This window comes from Notolepis coatsorum (assembly GCF_963971535.1).
Source record: "Notolepis coatsorum genome assembly, chromosome: 4".
Lineage (NCBI taxonomy): Eukaryota > Metazoa > Chordata > Actinopteri > Aulopiformes > Paralepididae > Notolepis > Notolepis coatsorum.
In genome coordinates, this window is record NC_140168.1 from 36626473 (window position 1) to 36647861 (window position 21389).

General features: G+C 46.0%; 1 protein-coding gene across 1 annotated transcript in view; it reads right to left on the bottom strand.

The window, feature by feature from the left end:
- Positions 1-598: 598 nt before the first annotated feature.
- The window catches only part of angpt2b (angiopoietin 2b), an 82087-nt gene continuing 61296 nt past the window's right edge, over positions 599-21389 (bottom strand). Inside the window, 3 exon segments of the mRNA XM_084312638.1 lie at positions 599-2458; positions 2750-2880; positions 19127-19293. Of these exon segments, the coding sequence (XP_084168764.1) occupies positions 2298-2458; positions 2750-2880; positions 19127-19293 (459 nt within the window). The 3' untranslated portion in view covers positions 599-2297.

Genomic DNA, 21389 nt, shown 5'->3' on the forward strand with positions numbered 1-21389 from the left:
ATATTTGAATACCGCCTATGTCACAAATGTATCAGTACTAAATACCTATATGTCCCTATGCCATAAATGTCATGTATGTTGTGTATGTCATAAATGTCTATATGAATTGAAAATGGGGGACCCTGATGGAAACAAGACAAACATCTTTCTCAGGTCTGCATCCCCTTAACAATTGTATGTATTGAGCCGTACTGTATTGTACCCATTCTGCAATCTGTTAAATAAAGTTTTCATTCATTCATTCATTCATTCATTCATTCATTCATTCATTCATTCATTCATTCATTCATTCATTCATTCATGAGCTATAGACGCAGACGGCATGTTTTTATCACTTTTCCCACCACAATATGTATGTCATTGGTGTTTTGCCTTTCCTTTAATTACAAATTGTACATCTTGGAAAGTAAATAAACGTGGAAAGAGAACCTGTTGATGTGTGTATACTTTTATGAGAACGATAACTTTCTATGATTTCTTTTTAATAAGAAAGTGTAGTTGGAAACATTCAGGGAGGTTTCCTGAGAGCTGTTTGGAAGACAGTCAAAGTTAAAGCTTTTGTTGTTGTTGTTGTTTTTTTGTTGTTGATGTTGTTGATGTTTAGATATTTTTCTATTGTGCATGGACTGTACATTGCTTAAATTTTTTTTTAATGTAGTAAACACATGCATCTACGATTTGCACAAACTGTTTTTACATAGTAGGTATAAACATCAGGGCCTGTATGGACAAAGAATCCTACTTTTAAAAATGATTAGCCACATTGAGAGAAAAGTCACAAAATACTAGGCATTTCACAACTAGTATTAGGAGATTACAGTACAACACAAATATAATTAGTCTTAATGGTGCATTGGTAAATGGTGTATTTATATAGTGCTTTTATCCAAAGCGCTTTGCAATTTTGTTGCAATCTTCACTCACATTCACACACCGATGGCAGAGGCAACCATGCAAGGTGCCAACCTGCACATTCTGAAGCAATTAGGGGTTAAGTGTTTTGCTCAAGGACACTTCGACACGCTGCCCGGGAGGAGTGGGAATCAAACCGGGAACCTTCCGACTACCAGATGACCGCTCTACCTCCTGAGCCACTGTTGCCCCCTGTCTTAACAGTGCAATATGGTGGGAAAACACAATGGATTAATGAAGAGGATTTTTTTCTGTTTTCATATTTTTCATATTCATATTCATATTATTTATTGTGATTGGCTCACTGTATAAAAAAACAAAACAAGCAAACAAAATAAAAAATACACACAATCAGTTGCAGAAGCATTTTTGTGAAATTCCTTCATTTAGCTGTATATATATTTTTTAAATGTGCATTTATTTTAATATAAAAATCGATGATCATAAGTACAAGTGTGGAAATACGAGTCTGAGTCTGACTATTAGCTTATATGCTAATGAATCAAACATAAAAGAGGAATCACAGCTCACTGTAGCATACTGTAGGTATTGAGACAGTTATGTTGAAAATAAACTAAATAACAATTTATGTCAGACCTCTTTTTATGCAATATCTGTATATGATCCATCAACACACCAAAATTCTAGATATCTTCCTTTGAATGCGCTGCCAAGCCCAGGACCGAGCCCACATCGCAGCCTCTTAAATAACAATGTATCTTAATGGTACTTCAGCCGTGGGATTGCCGATATCCCACATTACTTTGATATAGTAAAGAATAAATGTACGACTCTGCGACTCGCTGAAGGCTCAGGCTCTGAAGTGAGACATTCCCCTCCCGCCAAGATGTCTGGAGTTATATGCAATGACACCTCAGCAATGTCACTTCCTCCCGCCTTCCTTAGGGAGCTCAATGGCTATTATAGTTTGGAGATGTCACACTCCAACGGCTTAAGTAATGAAAGAGCAGCCGTTAAAACACTCCAATCAATTCGGGATCCTTGTAAGTGTTGGATGTGTTCCTGGTAACCAAATCATATAATGAGACATGTCATTAATACGTGTGTTCTTTTGCGAAACCTCGCCCCAACAGTTGGTCTAAATACCTTCATGAATGGATTATTGTGCGGAAATCCTACCTAATGATTTTTTTGTTTGCAATCAATCAAGAAAACCCTTAATTTTCTGAGAACCTTCGCACAAATGCGTTCCCCAAAGTTCCTCATTGAGATCACGTCCAGAGGCCAAAACATTCCAAAGACAAACACAAATCTGCTCTCAAATGTTCCGTCTCCTCGTTATTGTCCGTCAGTCTATAGGTGACGTGTACCACCTCCAAGTAGGACCTCGGAATATCCCGCAGACGCGCGGGCGAGCCGTGGAATCAAAAGTTTGCGGGGCGCACCATCATGGTCGTCATGGTAGCCATCAGACTCGGGCCCTTCCAGTAGTACCACTTGATGCCGTTGTAGCGGACCACGTTGGACGAGGCGGGGTAGTACATTCCGTTCAAGTTGGACGGCCCACAAGCCTCGAACCACCAGCCTGGAATGGACAGGGGATGGGCAAATAGGTCAAAGGCAAAAAAGGACAGAATTAATTGAATTCCAGCGGAAACACCAGTGAAATACAGCTGTAACACGCCAGTAACTTTACATGGCTGCTGACTGCGGAGGGAAAATGGGATAAGATCAAGCTGAGACGTGCGCGCCAGGACATTTACAATGTGCGATGATGGAAAAGGTTTAATGAAAGAGGTTATTTTTTTAATGAGGAATTATATTGAGATGGAGAGGGATGTGAGTGCTGCGGACGTTGGGGAAAGCTCCCTCGTACCTCCAGATGCTATCTGGGCACACTTGCAGGAGCAGCGGTCGTTGTCTCTGTCCTTGGTGCTGAACTGGGTGCCAGGGTGGGTGAGGCTGCTGGTGCGGCCCGCTGTGCCGCCAAAGCCGTCGGCATGAAGGCTGGACCCGGGGAGGGAACACAAGAGCAGGAGACAAGCAAATAGATAAAACATAACGACTACTGTCATTGAAATAACTCACAGCCATTCAATGCATTCAATAAAACTAACGTTTAACGTGCATGGGCCCGTATAGGTTTCATTAGCACTAAAAGTGATTTTCCTTTTTTGCTTTAGTAACTTCAGAATGTTACCTTTCAAAAGAGACCAGGCTCATGCATGTGCTATAAGTATAAAGTATAAAGCTAAGCTTTGTAAAAAAAAGTATCCTTTTTTCTTGTCTTTCCTGAAAGACAAGTCTGTCCAGGTGGAATATACCCATTGTCTTATTTACATAATCTGGCCTCCATGTGTGTGACAGGGGACAAAGGTCAAACCGGCTGCCTGCCCTTTGCTCTGTGTTGATCTTTTTTCTAGTCAGTACCAGCTTTTCCCCCTGAGTTATGCGACCTCTTCGTAGGCCCGGGACACACTGTCAGAGTGTCTGTGATGACGAGGAGGAAGTGTGTGTGTGTGTGGGGGGGGGGGGTCATCTTCCTCATGTACAGTAAGTTGCAGAGAGCACGACCATACAACATGGGAGCAGGTGAGAGGGCACGTTGAATTTTACATGATAGCGTGGACAGGAAAACCGTTGGTGGTTGAATAAACAGAACCATAGTCATGGTGAAATTTTTGCCTGTGGAAACCGGTCTAAAGGCCATATATTTACTACCCCATTAGAGGGGATGGCGTATATAGGTTATTAAATTAGAGATACATCGACCACTGATTATTAAAAACAATGGGCCTCATGCATGAACATTCCCCTCTATAGCTTCTCTTATTTTTCTCTTAAATATCTCTTGAGAAAAGTCGGATTCATGAAGCATTCATTCTTAAGCCCCCCCAAATCGTTTTAGGCACGTACGAACACCAGCTGTTCTCAGATTGAATGGGCATGCTGTGCATTCACTGTTCGCACAATGAATGCTCCAAAAATACGAAATAAGACCAATTGTTTGCAAAACAGAGAGAAGGGGAATTTAGGTCCATAGCCCACATCATTCCATCCCGAGCACGCCACCTAAAAAGAGAGCCAAGTGAAAGAACAACTTTATAGTTGCTGGACTATAAAAAAAATTAACTAGCAAAATATTATAATAATAATTATAAAAATGTCCCGTCACTGCCTACACTGTGTCCGAGAGACATATGCCAGTGCCAGTCGATCGTAACGGTGGGGGCATGAATAAGACGGGAAGAAGTCTCCAAGTTCAAGTTCTTTAATAGTTGTCATACAGAAGTACAGAATACTTTCATACAAAATGCTTCTTACTGTTACGCTCCAGAGACTGTGCTAGACAAGATAGTATCAAATAACATAATAACATAATATAGCATGAATTTAGAAGAAGAAAATGAGGTCACAGTGTTCGGTATAGACATATGTACAATGTTCTGAGTTACCATATAATATACAATACACAATACTATGCAGTGTACTAATGTACAGTACTATCTAGTGCAAAGCAGAAATGGGATGAGGTACAATTTTAGGTACAATTTACAGTAAGGTGTACGAGTTGTAGTGCAATCCTTCATCCATAAATATAAAGTGTGGGGAGTGGGTGCTACAGTGTGTTTGTTTAAAGTGGGTGTGTGCTATAAGTGTGTGGAGTGGGTGCTACAGTGTGTTTGTTTAAAGTGAGTGTGTGCGTGTGGATGTGTGTGCTATGTGCGTTTGGTGGTTGTTGTTGTGTAGTGTTCATTCATTGTTCGTTTAGCAGCCTGATGGCCTGGGGATAGAAGCTTCTTCTGAGTCTTTCTGTGCTCGCCTTGAGACTCCTGTATCGCTTGCCTGACCGCAGCAGTTCAAAGAGGCAGTTGTTCGGGTGACTGGAGTCTTTAATGATTCTCTTAGCCTTGCCCTTGCAACGCTTGTAGTAAATGTTCTGGAGGGTGGGGAGCCCCCCTCCAATTGTGCGTTCGGCTGAACGTGTCACTCTTTGTAGTCTGCTTTGGTCTTGTGCAGTGCTATTCCCAAACCAGGAGGTGATGTTGCCGGTCAAGGTGCTCTCTATTGTACATGAGTAGAAGTTCTTAAGGATCTTCTGGCTGACTTGGAACTTCCTTAGGCGCCTGAGGAAGTAGAGGCGTTGTCGTGCCTTCTTCACAACACTGTTAATGTGTGTGGTCCATGTCAAGTCCTCGGATATGTAGGCTCCGAGGTACTTAAAGCTGTTGACTCTCTCAACCGGTGCCCCGTCGATGCTGAGGGGGCTGTAGTCCTTGACCCCCGACCTCCTGAAGTCCACAATCATCTCCTTTGTTTTGCTGACGTTCAGGGAGAGGCTGTTTTCCTGGCAACCATCCATCTATGAAACGGATGAAAGAACTGGCAGGAGGCTGGTCTTTGGACAGTGAGCCGACCTGGAGCTCCACCCACATGATGGCGATATATTCTAAAATATTCTAAAAATACCTTAAAGGTATAGGCTGCCTAATAAAGTAGCCTATCAAAAACGCTTATTTCCAACACCTGCTTTTCCCTTATTAATTTAAGCCACTGTCACGTTATCAATCGCATGCCTATATGATACTATGTATCACTAACATAATCAAAATGCAGTATTATTGATATGCATTATATCTATTTGTAATATTAAAACTCGTGTTTTCAAAGGCAATTAGGCAATTTATATAAACGACTGGTGAATGCCGCAACATTGCTAAACCCTCATGTTGTGTTAGGAATTGGCACCACTGACCGTTGTTAGCGGGTCAATGTTGACCCGGGGTCTAACTCAGTCCTGACCACTAAAAAGAAAGGAGTATCACTCAATATAGTTAATACTACATCCTAACTAACATTATATGCGTTCATAACCATATAATCCCATTGTAATTTGATTTGATGGCCCCCGAGACACATCATGTCCCTTATTTTTAAGATGAAAATGAGGTTGTTCAATCATAATATGCTAAATGTGAAACCCATAGATAATAATGTTTTCTGACTATAATAGAACAATATTAGAATATAACTTCTGAAAAAAGTTTAGTATATTTATTATTATTTTATTTATATTTAGTATTTGTATGGTATAGTTTTACCTTGCCGGGTCAAGAATGACCCTAACACCACAGTCGTACCTTTTTTTCGGCAGATACCTTCAGAATTTTCAAAATGGTGAAACATAGTTTTGCTGTGCTTATATATGGATATCATAATAATAATAATAATACATCTATCTTATATAGTGTTTTTCCAGGTGCTCAAAGACGCTTTACATGGGCAGGAGAGACAAACTATGGCAAAACAAAAAAACAGAACAAAAACAGAACATAAAATATAATACATGACAAAATAAAATAAAACCGACAGAATTAGAGGTCAAAAGCAAGATTGAAAAGGTTAGTTTTGAGGGCTGATTTAAAAGATGTCAGGGTGTTTGCATCACGGATATGGCTGGGGAGGGCATTCCAGAGGGAGGGGGGAGCAGCAGCAAAGGCCCAGTCGCCCCAGGTCCGGAGCTTGGTCGTGGGAGGTGTTAGGAGGTTGGCATCTGCAGAGTGCAGACCTAAGGCGATGGGTGGGCGTGTGACGGTGGAGGAGGTCGGACAGGTAGGGAGGGGCAAGGTTGTTGAGGGCTTTAAATGTGATGAGTAGTATTTTAAAATGTATCCTGTATTTGATTGGAAGCCAGTGAAGGTCGTGGAGGACAGGGGTGATGTGATCAGAGCGACGGGTGGAGGTGAGCATGCGGCCAGCAGAGTTTTGTACATATTGGAGTTTATTGAGAATAGTGTTTGGTGAGCCGTAGAGGATGCTGTTGCAGTACTCTAGTCTTGATGATATGAATGCATGAACCAGTGTTTCAGCAGCGGAGAGTGATAGGGAGGGGCGGAGACAAGCAATGTTCCGGAGGTGATAGAAGGCCGATTTGGTTATGTAGTTCACATGGGGGAGGAAAGAAAGGGTGGGGTCCTGGGCCCTCATTTATCAAGTTTTCTTAGAAAATGTTCTATTTCTATACGTAAGCACAGAATTTAGAATGTGTGCATGCACAAAAAAAATGGGATTTATCACACGTGCGTACACAGGTCCTACGCACACCTGTCATGATAAATATCACCTTGCTCCTACGCTGAGGCTCGTGCACACTTTCACGTATTTGCATACCAGAACCGCCCCGATTAACCATATACGGTAATGGAACACCCCCATGAAATGTGGAAAAGTGGACTGACCCGAGGGAAGGGTGTTATGGAGAAATACGAGACAGGTTGACAGACATGTACACGTACGGTGATGTCGGATATGATATCTATTAACCATTGCTGCCTGGGCAGCGCAAACACTAATAAAGACGGTGCTGGAATATGACTGCCTTTTCCCGTTTTGTTCGATTAATACCCAGGGATTAAAGTTCTCCTCAATTTTATTCCAAATCGCGACGGATTTCCCGTCTTTTTTCTACCTGCTGCATATGATTTCTAGATGTCAGTATTGGGTAGCCTATATAAACAATAATACGAGAGCATATACAAGAACAATGAATCTCACTGCCATGTATGATGTAGCCTATACGCCATGTATAGCCTGCCTATGTGATCAATAAAAACGCGAACTTGAATCCATTGCCCCTTTCGTGACTGTGATGCACGGAGTGAATCCACAGTCACTTGCTCCTCAATAGGAAACCAACCTAGATTTACCCTGAAGGACTGGGTCTAACCGAACCGTTCGTTATACAAGTATCACAGAGACATTTCAAAGGTACTCAGAGTTGCACGAGGGTTTCGAACAACTCAGCATACGGGATGGTTTGAAAGCTCGGCGTTGCTAATAAACATTTAAATATTTTGTATAAACTGCTCAAAACGGCATTATTTTCGGCGTTGGCTGCCTGGTTGTGATCACAGCGCATGCGCATCATGCACCCAACGCCGGAAATAATGCAGTGTTGACCAGTTTATAAAAAATATTTAAAATGTTTATTAGCAACGCAGAGCTTTCAAACCATCCCGTATTTGTGTCCGAAACCCTCGTGCAACTGTGAGTACCTTTGAAACGTCTCTGTGATTCTTGTATAACGAACGGTTCGGCCAGAACCAGTCCTTCATGGTAAATCTAGGTTGGTTTCCCATTGAGGAGCAAGTGAAAGTGGATTCACTCTGTGCAAAAAAAAATACTGTCTTTTACTGTTAGTGTCTCAGTGAAGTTTCAACGGAGCGAGGTAATCTATTCTAACCAACAAATTGAAGTAGAAAGCATTTCGTTGTGGCCAATCTTATTTGGAAACATGACACAAAATAATAGTATGTCGCTTTTTATTTGAAACAATATTTAATTGCGTTTGGAGGTTGGTGTTCTGCGTCTGCCCCCGTGCCAAACAAGCAAGCCAACCTATTGTTCGCGCATGAGCCCGTTATAATTACACTACTGTCGCTATTTCACAATGAACTATAATGAATTACGGTTCATACAGAACACGCGCCAGTAATGCACGGAAGCTTATTTCCGCGTTGAAACTAATGCATGCAACTGATGAGAGCTATGCCATCCGTCTGCAGTCCCCATATTCTACCACAGGGCGTCACTGTTACGTCTGGTACTCTAGCGAGTGCCAGCACTTTAACTAGTGTTCTAACTATTGCGACAGTGTCGTGTTATTCTGTGGAGTTTCACGTTACGGCATATGGCCGAACGTGACGTTGACGTTGATGTTCTGGTGTACGTTAGAATGCATGTGTCTTGAGTTCAGTAAACACCGACATGCTGAAACTACGTGTTGTCTGATTCTTCCAACATAACATTGGCGACGAGAGATGGCTGAATTATCTATCCCACCCCCTCCACCCTTCCTACCGCTGCCCGGTGAGCCGCCCGTCCCGTGGGCGCGTTGGATTTCCTCGTTCGAGACGTATATCCTGGCTACCGGTTTGGACTTGTCCGCGGTGCGCAAAACGTGCATTACTACAGCACTGTTTAGGCGTGGAGGGACAGCGTGTGTGTGAAACGCTCGGCACATTAGACAGTGACACATATACGTCGGTGGTGGCGCTCCTAAAGGGACATTTCGCCACTCCACAGACTGCACTCCTCCGTCGAGTTGTGTTCCGACGGAGACATCAACGTACTGGCGAGTCAATAACGCAGTACGTCGCGGACCTACGGGGCTTGGCTAGCTCATGCAAATTCGGGGCATTACAGGATGAAATGGTGAGAGACCAACTCATATTGAACACTGACAGTGATAAAATCAGGGAAAGACTACTGTTGGAAAATGACGAACTGACATTAGCAGTAGCTATTAGACTAGCAGTGCAGGTGGAATCTGCTATGAACTGTGCAGCTAGTTTGTCTACCTCCCCCCGCCCCAACACACACATGCCAGTAGAGGCTGCGAGCACGCTCAGCTCAAGGGTGTCCCTCCTCAATGTGAGTGCAGACGACGGCGGGGACAATATACTGCTAGCCTCCCAGTCACGTGACCGCGCACGCCAGCCGTGCGGGAATTGTGGCTCCCTTTCACACAACTCCAGAGCCCAGACCTGCCCTGCCCGTGGCAAAGCCTGCTCCAACTGCGGGAGGCTAAACCACTTCCAAAAGGTCTGCAGGTCAGCCCCAGCTAGTGCTTCCAAGCCACCGACCACTATCATCCATAATGTCAGCTCAGGACGAGTGCCATTCAAAACATGCTCATTGGTGGTTGGTGACATCACACTGCCCCTCCTCCTCGACACTGGAGCCACAGTGTCTCTATTGAATTGGGCGACATACTCTCAATTCTTCTCCCACAAACCACTGGGCCCGCCCACCACCACCCTGCGAGGCTACGCCGACTCCAAGATTGACATCGTTGGCTCCCTCCAGCTGCCGGTGAGGTACGGAGAAAGGACACTGCCTGCCTTCAATTTCAACATCGCACGCCGAGGGACCAACCTCCTCGGCCTCGACCTCTTCAGTGGCCTCGGTTTCTCTCTGCTGGACACCACAGGCTCAGAGATCCACACCGTCACCGCTGTCTCCTGGCAGCAACAGTGGCCGGCACTGTTCAACGGCGTGGGCTGCCTCCAGGGTTTCGCTCACCAGCCCCTGCTAGACCAAAAAGTGACTCCGGTCATCCAGCCCCTTCGCCGCTCCCCCCTGGCTCTCCGTGAGGGCATCGCCACCGAGTTACAGAAGATGCTGGACGACGACATCATCGAACAGGTGAACGCGTCACCCTGGATCTCCAACTTGGTGGTAGCAAAGAAGAAGACAGGGGACCTGCGACTCTGCGTGGACATGAGAGCGGTAAACAAGGCCATCGTCCCTGATAAATACCCCCTGCCAACCACAGAGGAGCTCACCGCCCAGTTCCACGGGTCCAAGGTGTTCTCTAAGCTGGACCTTCGTCAGGGGTACCTCCAGGTGCCACTACACCCAGAGAGCCGCAACCTCACCGCGTTCATCACCCACAGGGGGGTCTTCCGTTACAAACGCATGGCTTTTGGTTTAAGCTCCGCCCCCAGCTGCTTCCAAAAGATCATGGCCTCCGTCTTCGCCGGGATCCCCGGGGTGGCCATCTACCTCGATGACATCGTGGTGCACGGGGCCAACGCCGAGAGTCACGACGCGAGCCTCCACAGTGTCTTAAGTGCGATGGCGAAGCACCACCTCACACTCAACGGCGAGAAGTGTGTCTTTGCCACCACGACCATTGACTTTGTTGGGTTCCGCCTCTCGGCTGACGGCATGTACCCGCTCCAGTCAAACACAGAGGCCATACACAGTGTCCCAGAGCCCACCTCAGCGGCCCAGGTGGCCTCTTTCCTGGGCATGACGGCGTACTACCTCCGCTTCCTGCCACACTACTCCGACACAACTGCACCGCTGCGGAAGCTGTTGAAGCAGGACGAGCCCTGGCTCTGGACGCCTGCCTGCTCGAAGGCTGTGCGCCTCCTCAAGTCCCAGCTCACCTCATCACCAGTCCTGGCGTTTTTCGACCTAGACAGCACCACCCTCGTCACGTGTGACGCCTCCGCCGCAGCCGTGGGCGCGGTACTGTCACAGCTGCACGGGGGTGTGGAGAGGCCGGTCGCTTTCGCTTCACGGGCCCTTAGCCCCACAGAACAGAGGTACTCAGTGGGGGAGCGAGAGGCCCTGGCCTGCATCTGGGCATGTGAGCGCTGGCATATGTACCTCTACGGCCGCTCATTCACGCTTAGGACGGACCACCAGGCTCTCACTACCCTCCTCGCCACGTCAGGCACTGGCCACAAACCGCTCCGCCTCCACCGCTGGGCTGACCGCCTGCAGCAGTACAACTTCGGTTTGCAATTCACGCCGGGCCGGGACAACGTAGTAGCTGACCTACTGTCACGCGCCATCCCCAGTTCCCCCACGGCCCCGCCCTCGACTCCCGATCGGGATCAGGCTGAGCATGACCTGGTCCAGCTCCTCCACACTCCCCTCCAAGAGACAGTGTCGCTGCAGGAGCTCCAGGACGCCTCGTCTGCTGACCCTGTCCTCTCTGCGCTCTCAACCTACATCAGGCAGGGTTGGCCGGCGAGGACACCTGACGAGCTGCTTCCCTATAGCAGACTCCGGGACGAGTTGTCATGCTGGAACGACTCCTGCGTCGCTCGTGGGCTCTGTACTGTCGTCCCGAGTGTCCTTCGGGCGCGTGTCCTTGCTATGGCGCACGAGGGCCACTTGGGCATAGTCAGGCTCAAACAGCGGTGTCGTGACTTGGTGTGGTGGCCAGGCATCGACAGGGAAATCGAGACCCTGGTCAAGGACTGTACTGCCTGTCTTCTGAGCGGGAAGACCAGGGCCCCAGCCCCGCCCCCACCCATGCAGCCATTGGACTGGCCGTCCCAACCCTGGGAGCACCTGCAGCTCGACGTCTGTGGTGAACTGCACGGGGTACCGCATCACCAGCGTTTCCTCGTTGTGATCTACGACCTCCACTCCAAGTGGCCTGAGGTGGCGCCCGTGGGCTCGGTCACAGCCGGGGTGCTGATTGAGATTCTCGAGTCCCTGTTCACACGCTGGGGCCTGCCCAAGAGGATCACGACAGACAATGGGCCCCAAATGATCTCCCACGAACTGGCCTCCTACCTGGGGGGTAAGGGGATACGTCATATCCGCACGTCGTTCTACAACCCGGCTGCGAACGGGGGGGTGGAACGGCTGAACCAATCCCTGAAGAATGGCATCAGGGCCCACCTAGCACAAGGGTGCACATTCATCAACGGTCTCCAACAGACGCTCCTGCACTACAGGGCCACTCAACACGCCACCACAGGCGTCTCCCCAGCCTCCCTCATGCTAGGGCGCGAGTTTCAGCTGCCCCTGGACAGGCTGCGCCCTACTCCGGCTCAGGCTCCAGCCCACCCGCTTCAAGCCACAGTCAACGCACGCCAGCGCCGGATGAAGGACCGTTTCGACAGGACCCGACATGCGAGACCACCTACCATCGCCGTCTCAGACTGGGTCAGGATTCGGCGACCCCACCGGGACAACAAGCTCCGGTCATTCTGGTCTGACCCGGTCCAGGTCAGACAGCAGCTTGGCCCGGCCTCATTCAGGCTGGCTGATGGGACGCGTTGGCATGCTGGCCGACTGCGCAGGGTGCAGGCTCCCGCTGCCCCGGGACAGGGTGTGCCCGCGGCTGTAGCTCTGCAGCACAGACGATTCAATGACGTTGCAGCCCCAGCACCTGCGGCTATAGCTCTGCAGGACAGACAATTTGATGATGTTGCAGCCCCAGCACCCGCGGCTCAGCCTGAGGCTGCGGGACCTCCGCCGTTGGCTGTTGCAGTGCCCGGGCCCCGCCCACTCCGAGCGCGCAACAGGCCTGCACACCTGAATGACTTTGAGACTGAGTATCACTCCTAGGTTGAGTGAAGGGGGGGGAAATGTTACGTCTGGTACTCTAGCGAGTGCCAGCACTTTAACTAGTGTTCTAACTATTGCGACAGTGTCGTGTTATTCTGTGGAGTTTCACGTTACGGCATATGGCCGAACGTGACGTTGATGTTCTGGTGTACGTTAGAATGCATGTGTCTTGAGTTCAGTAAACACCGACATGCTGAAACTACGTGTTGTCTGATTCTTCCAACATAACAGTCACCTACGCATGCTCTGGGCTGTGCGTAGACATACGCACAAAGTCAAGTTCACGTTCAAATTGATAAATCCCACACTTTGCTTAGAAATGGTCGTACGCACGGGTTAAGCACATATCTGTGCGTACGCAACGTTGATGAATGAGGGCCCAGGATGATGCCAAAGTTACGGACGTGAGTGGAGGGGGTGACAATGGAACCATCAATATTTAGGGTGAAATCCTGAGTGTGGCTGGTGAGGGATTTCGGACCGATAATGATTTATTGCAGTTTAATTTGAGAAAGTTATTTTGCATCCATGTTTTGATGTCTGTGAGGCAGGTGGTGAGGGTGGAGAGAGTGGCTGGAGTGATAGTCTTGGTGGAGAGGTAGAGCTGAGTGTCGTCTGCATAACAGTGAAAACGGAGGCCATGTTGGCGGAGAATCAGACCAAGTGGAAGGATGTAGAGGATGAAGAGCAGGGGACCAAGTACTGAGCCTTGGGGGACACCATGAGTGATGGGGGCAGTGGGGGATTTGCAGTTGTTGATAGAGATGAATTGGTGCCTGTGTGAGAGGTATGATTGGAGCAAGGTGAACCTTGTTCTAATAAAATCAACTACATGGTAATTATTACTAGGGGTGTAACGGTACACAGAAGCCACGGTTCGGTACGTACCTCGTATTGGGGTCACGGTTCGGTACGAGTTCGGTACAACAGAAAATATATATTTATAATAATAATTATTAATATCCTTTATTTTTTTTATTTTTTTTTATATTATATTTATGATAATTATTATAATTATTATTATTAAATAGAATAATGTTCTATAGGCTTGCCGTGGTAGTCAGTGATAATGGTGTAATTCTGTGTTCAGGCATCCACTTGCCTATTGCCCCTTTAACAACTTATCCTTGCTAAGTTTCGGTGTCACTTCTAAAGAGAATTTAACAAGACTGAATACTAGAGAACAGATGACATATTACAACAATGGCAGAGGATTATTTGGACACAGTGGGGCTCAGATGATCTGTCCGGAAAAGTATGTTTCTTTTTCTTATTTGATGATGAGCTGTGCCTGTGAGTCCGGCGGGGGAGAATGTTGATGTGTTTGTTGGCGTGCGCGTGCGCGTGTGTGTGGCGGCGATGCGTGTGTGTTTCTTTCCATTGGTTTCATTTGGTTAACGTTATTGGGCGCACAAAAAAAACAAAAGAAAACTGTGAAACTGTAATAATGACCCTGCAGCTGTTCCAATGTATGTGCCTTTCCGTGCACTTTCGCCGCTCTGAAGTCTGACTCTGTGTGCCCGGCCATGCACGCTGTTCTCGCACGGACCTCGCAAGTGCCTGCATGCATGACTCGTGTGTGTGCGCTGTGGGGCGTATTCGCCGTATGGCTGCGCATGCCGCACCGTGACGGCCGTACCGTAAATTCGCGGGACGAATACACGTACCGTTACACCCCTAGTTATTACATATTATAACCTTGAAACGGGTCGTTGGAGACCCTAACACCACATAAGGGTTAAACTGTTTGTACAATTAAAGATCTACCTATTCATAACGGTTCTTGCATGAGAACCTGCCAATACCCAATGTCTACCATTGGCTATACACCTGGAGAGAATGGCTATCCAATTGGCTATCCCAATAGAGAAACCGGCCTGTCGGGGCTGATGATTAATGGATGGACAATGCTACTGAGTTTTGTGAGATGGCCTGTTGCTCCAGGGAGTGCACTGGCAGGAGCTGAAAGTAAGGTTGCATGCTTTGGCTGGGTAGTTCTATGGCGCAACAGGCCTCTGGCTCTGGAGAAACAGCACAGACCCAGTGAGAAGAGCCAGCATCCTCAGCATGCTAATAAAACTAGAACCCAACTAGTTATGATTCAACATGAGTTCTGTGGTAGTTGGCTACAAAAGGTGATGACATCCATTCAGGTGGCTCACCACACACAGGGTACCCTGCGGCGCACATCGTGAAACTAAGTTCAGTTGTACATTACCACGCTAATGATTAAAAACAGGGTCGTGCAAATTCAATTTGATACAATGCGGGGACCGGTGGGAAATGTGAACCCACGCATCATTATCTATCACTATCAAACTTCCAGAGAACATTAGCAAATGCTGAGTTAATCCTCATGAAATCTACATCGTAGTCCTTCTGTTCTATTTTCGGGAGGCCTCGGGTTCAGCGTGGGTGCACTGCGCGCACACGGTCGTGTCGGTGATCGTTGGAAAAGAGGAGCTTTGTTTGAGTTGGCAGTTCCCTGGCAGGGGCGGGTGCTGCAGATTGTTTGTGTTATCTTCCCGCTGGATGGGGTTACCTGTGGGGATTTGCAGGGGCGGAAAGAGGAATGAAAGCAGTAGAAAAGTGGCAGCTCGCCCTCCGCCAAACTTATTATTTTGATTGACATTCTTGAAAAAAGACGTTTCTTTATGTTTGTGCACTCGGCAAGAGGGGAGAACGTTTTAAGTGTAGATAATGGTCTCTGATTTTGTACATTTAGAGATGTACACCCACGGGGGAATAATGGAGACTTAAAGGGCATTACTTTTCCGCAATTACAGTAAGCCTTTCACTGTGTGAAACTGGATGAAGCTGCACAGCAAAGACAAAAACAACTAGTGAATCATCAAAAACATCTGTTTGACAAATTTGACAAAGTGCTTGAGTGAAGGAGAACCAACGTTAAACCTTTTGGATTCATTGTGTTGATGCTTTAAATTACCCAGGTCTGAAGGACATCGAATTCACACATCTCTTATGAATATGTACCAAATGTACTTTCTATGACCCTAGGTGATGAATATATGAATATGAATAAATGTACTCTTGTACAAAACCCCCTGTTGTATAGAAATGTTTTTTATTCAGTGTCATGTTGAGATTATATTGATTGATTGATTGATTGATTGATTGATTGATTGATTGATTGATTGATTGATTGATTGATTGATTGATTGATTGATCACATGTGTAGTACGATGGGGCACCTGTGATGATAAGCCCATAATACATAATAAAATAGCACCTTGTTATGCCCTGATGAAGACCAGCTTGTCGAAACATGTTGGCTTTTTAAAATGATGTAGCTGTGCCACAATAAAGGCTTTTTAACTTATCATGCCTGTAATACTTTTTTGAGTGCCTGGAATCCTGTCATGTTCCTGAAGGGAAGAAGGGTTGACTATACGGTACTTTTCTCTCTTGTAATTCTACTCAAAGTACTGTAGAGATTTTTTTTATATACTGTACACAGTTAAAAACACATTTTAACATAACATTGATGGAATCTGAAATTAATTAGAAAGTGCTATAGTTACAAACAAGCGTGGTCCAGACCGCCAGTCGGTGGCATGGATGCGTGTAGCAGGGTGGCGAACTGACGAGACGGCTAATGTTTATAGCTGCTACTCGTGGTGTAGGATTTCATCCCCACATTTTGCGTGTGTTATATTGGAAGCACTCATTAGTAAACCTCTTGCATTTTGTGTTCTGTTCAAGCCAATTCCTCCCACAAGCATTAATTATCTAGACAGATAAGCAGTTCCAATAGCTCTAGCAATAAGCACACAGTGAGTTATAGCGGCACGGTGGTGTAGTGGTTAACACTGTCGCCTCACAGCAAGAAGGTCCAGGGTTCGATTCCTGCTTGGGGGCCAGGTTTCCATAATGCCAGGTACCCAGGTGGGGTATCTCCCAGGCCTTTCTGTGTGGAGTTTGCATGTTCTCCCCGTGCTCGCAAGGGTTTCCCCTCCGATTAGATAAATCCAATGGAAAAACATGCACAACAACAGATCGCTAACGCTGTGGCGTCCTTGACGAATACAGGCAGGAGCACTTGGATTGGTCCTCGGGCGCGGCCCTCGCCGACGCCTGTCTGCTCCCGACTGCCCTTGGGTGGAAGGACGACGGGATGGGTTAAGCGCAGAGACGAATCGCATCGGCGATCCTACAAAGACAATGCATGCCTGTGTGTTCCGGTGTGTGTGTGTGCTAACCGCTAAAACATTGAGGATAATTGCATGCCAATTAAAGACCTCTGAACAGGTCCTGCATTATTATTATTATTATTATTATTATTATTATTATTATTATTATTATTATTATTATTATTATTATTATTATTATTATTATTATTATTATTATTATTATTATTATTATTATTATTATTATTATTATTATTATTATTATTATTATTATTATTATTATTATTATTATTATTATCTGAAATGTGTCGAACTATCAGCCTTAATGTAGAAAACATTGCTTTGCTTCTTTCACTTTGCGCCCTGATAATGCTATGTGACACATTTAGTATGAATAACGCCAAAACCCCAAGTTCAACAATAATATTGAGATTGTACTGTAGTAGCATGTATCATGCTAGCTAACTGGTTTGGGCTGGCTAAAGTAGTCCATAAAGCTGTGGTTTTCTAGCGTGGCTTTTAGACCTTCCGATCAGATCCATTTTAGGCAGCTGGGCATGTGTTGTGAATAATAAGTTTCTTTATTAGTTGTCATACAGAAATACAGAATACTTTGCATGAAATGCTTCTTTCTGTTTTGCTCCTGAGAGTGTGCTAGATAATAACAAGATAGTATAAAATAAGTATAATATAAGTATAAAATAGAAAGTCAAGAAAGTCAAGTACGTAAACAAGTGTAAACAACAAAAAATTTCAGTATACCTATATACAGTATGTACAGTATATGCAGTGCAGGTACAGTACAGTGTAGGAATGGTGAGGTATAGCTTAGCTTGTGGTGCCACCTTGTGGTGGTGAAGTGCAATGAGGTGCAATAAGGAATGAGATTGATTGTGCAATTTCCTTACCAATAATATACATATAAAGTGTAAAGTGTGTTAGTGTCTAAAGTGGGTAAAGTGGGTGCTACAGTGTGTTGTTTATTTAAAGTGAGTGTGTGCGTGTGGATGTGTGTGCTGTGGGTGTATTGATCGTTTGTTATTCTTCATTGTTCATTGAGCATCCTGATGGCCTGGGGATAGAAGCTCCTTCTGAGTCTCTCTGTGCTTCCCATGAGACTCCGGTATCGCTTGCCTGACCGCAGCAGTTCAAAGAGGCAGTTGTTTGGGTGGCTGGAGTCTTTGATTATTCTCTTAGCCTTACCCATGCACCGCTTGTTGTAAATGTCTTGGAGAGTGGGAAGCCCCGCTCCAATTGTGCGTTCGGCTGAACGGGCCACTCTCTGTAGTCTGCTGCGGTCTTGTGCAGTGCTATTCCCAAACCAGGAGGTGATATTCCCAGTCAGGATGCTCTCTATTGTGCATGAGTAGAAGTTCTTGAGGATCTTCTGACTCACGTTGAACTTCCTTAAGCGCCTAAGGAAGTAGAGGCGTTGCCGTGCCTTCTTGATAACACTGTCAATGTGTGTGGTCCATGTCAAGTGTAAGTTGGATCATGTGAATGAAGCCATTCGAAGCCATTCGAAGCCATTCGAGGTGACAGTTTTGGGAGGCATAGCTAGCAGCAGCAACATGCGTCCTACAAAACGTCTCACAAAATGTCCCTCACAAAAGGTGTGGAGCGTATGAGTGACCACAATTTGCCATACAGCCACATCCCAGCCACGGCCATCCTGTGCACTGTGGGGTGATCACAGTGTCTCCAAAAACGTACCGTTGCATAAGTCTCAGGAAACAAAAAGGCCAGCTAGACATTTTATGAACTTCAGAGAAAGAGTTGCAAAGGTTTTATTGCACCACACACTGCACTCCTAACAACACAAAAAAGTGCACGTACTGGTCGCAGTAATGTCCCGTCATGAATAAAGTGAATGAATAAAAGTAGTCCAGGAAAACCTACCAACAGTAGGAGAAACATACAGCACGTCAACTTTGACCAGGTCGCTGTGAATTATAACCAGCTACTTATCTTGCATTTATCATGGTTTACATTCTGATTATACCATGGTATTATTATGGTTGTACCATGGCAATCCATTACTTTTACCGAGACAGTACCATGGTAAAGTATTTATACATTGGCCGCTACCATGTTAAAACTGAAATTACTATCAACTTACGTGTTACTTAGTTTTGTAAGGGTCGATTTTTAAATGTATTTTTGGCGGTACTATATAAGTGCTAAGTGCTATACTTAATGTATCTTGCGTGCCCCGTAGTGGGTACCTGTAGTTCCTGTCCTCTCCGTCGATGTAGAAGTGGTCGTAATGGGAGTAGGCTTCGTTCCCCTCCCCGTCTCTGAGCTGGACATGCAGACTGTATTCCTGGGAGGTGGTCAGTTTGTGGATGACATCATTCCCCAGCCAGTGCTCTCCAGATGGCTCCCCAAAGCCCTAGGAGAGAGAGAGAGAGAGAGAGAGAGAGAGAGAGAGAGAGAGAGAGAGAGAGAGAGAGAGAGAGAGAGAGAGAGAGAGAGAGAGGAGAGAGAGAGAGAGAGAGAGAGAGAGAGAGAGAGAGAGAGAGAGAGAGAGAGAGAGAGAGAGAGAGAGAGAGAGAGAGAGAGAGAGAGAGAGAGGGAGAGAGAAACAACCTAATAGGAGTGATGATTTCAACAGGGGCCTGGCAAGTATTATTCCGCTTAAAGGGAAATGGCACTCAATTTAAGATTATTTTCATGTGCTGTTTGTATAACTGGGGAAATTCCAATCGGTATGGAGTATGAACATCATACCCACATCGAGAGGCCTCTGGACAGTAGGATGAACAGTATGTCGAAACAATTGTTTTTTGCACAGGAGAAAACTAAATAATTGTTCATCTTTTCCTTAATTTTTTTTCCAAAACTGTTGACACACCAGGCATAGTTTTCACATATCAAGTTACAGGAAGAAATATTATGAAATATCTTTGTTTGACAAAACCCTTGATATGATCAAAGTACCCCCCCCCCCCCCCCCTCTCTCTCTCTCATAGCCTGATATACGAGAAGCAATGCCTGGTGAGTGATAAAAAAAAATACATATAATATTTCGTTTTCTGCATTATCTCAACATACTTCCTGCGTCCTGCCACTTCCCACCACGGCTGTGACGTTCATACTCTATATATGGGGATGAAAATGGTCCCGCTCTCACGTTAAGTTAAGAGACAGAGGATCAGGACTGTAGTCTGAGATACCCTACGAATGTACAGACCGGAGTGGCCCTAGAATGTCACAGGAATCACACAGGAAAAATCATACTTGGCTGCGTCCCCGTCATATTTTTCGATGTTTTATTCATGGTTTTATTTATTTTTATTCAACAGTACTGATATCACGGATTAGGAATTTTGGTTTCTGACCGTGAGAAACAGGAGTTGGAGTTCACTAAATATCATACACAGAGAGTGTTTTGACGGCGTAGGCTACTGGTACTGTGGGAACAACACATTTGAAAGCTGAAATTCCACGGCATTTCCTCGTCAAGATATATTGTGTGACAGCGACGTATGGGTCATTAGTGGGGAAACGCCAGGGGGATATATGAGCCGGGAGAGACGAGGTCCAAACGATGTTACCAGGCGGGAGGTAATGAGAGAATGATTTCACAAAGGCAACAGCGGTCCGATGGCTTTGACAGACATGTTTCAGAAGTGACCTATCTCGAGCCCCGCCCTCTTTTCTACATCCTCCAATCGCGACTGCCGTTGCTTCCCTCGGGATTGGAGGATCACAGGGAGAGGGCTGGGCTTGAGATAGGTCAATTGAAATGAGTATTGTCACTCCAGAGAAATTATGAAAATATGAGTAATGGAAAAAAGAAATGTATAATAATAATAATAATTACCATGAAAGGGAAGGGGAAAATTAAGACTGGCGCTGTGAATGACTTTAACAGAGGGAAGTCAAGAAAAGTCAGTCCACTGAAGGATGAAGAGAGTCACACTATTAGCAAAAAAAGGCCAGATTAATTTGAGGGAGAGATCAAGTGGCATTATGTTAACTGTCCGTCGTCGATATGCGTATGACAACTTTTATTGCATATTCGAGCAAGAGCGGTGAAGAGCACCTCTGCAGATATATTATGCACAAAGCACTATTCTGAGCATTCTAACAGATATTTCTTTATCCACCTCTGTCACTGTGTCCAGCTGTCAGACCCTGTGTTATACAAGATGGTACTATACTCACTGTGTGTGTGTGTGTGTGTGTGTGTGTGTGTGTGTGTGTGTGTGTGTGTGTGTGTGTGTGTGTGTGTGTGCGTGTGTGCGTGTGTGCGTGTGTGCGTTTGTGCGTGTGTGCGTGTGTGCGTGTGTGCGTGTGTGCGTGTGTGCGTGCGTGCGTGCGCGCGTGCGCGCGTGCGCGTGTGCGCGTGCATGCGTGCGTGCGTGTGTGCGCGTGTGTGCGTGTGTGTGTGTGTGTGTGTGTGGTCGACTCATTCCACACAACACTACAATGCGTTTCCTCGGGCCACTCTGTCTCCCCCTTTAAACCGCGCAGGCAGCTCGA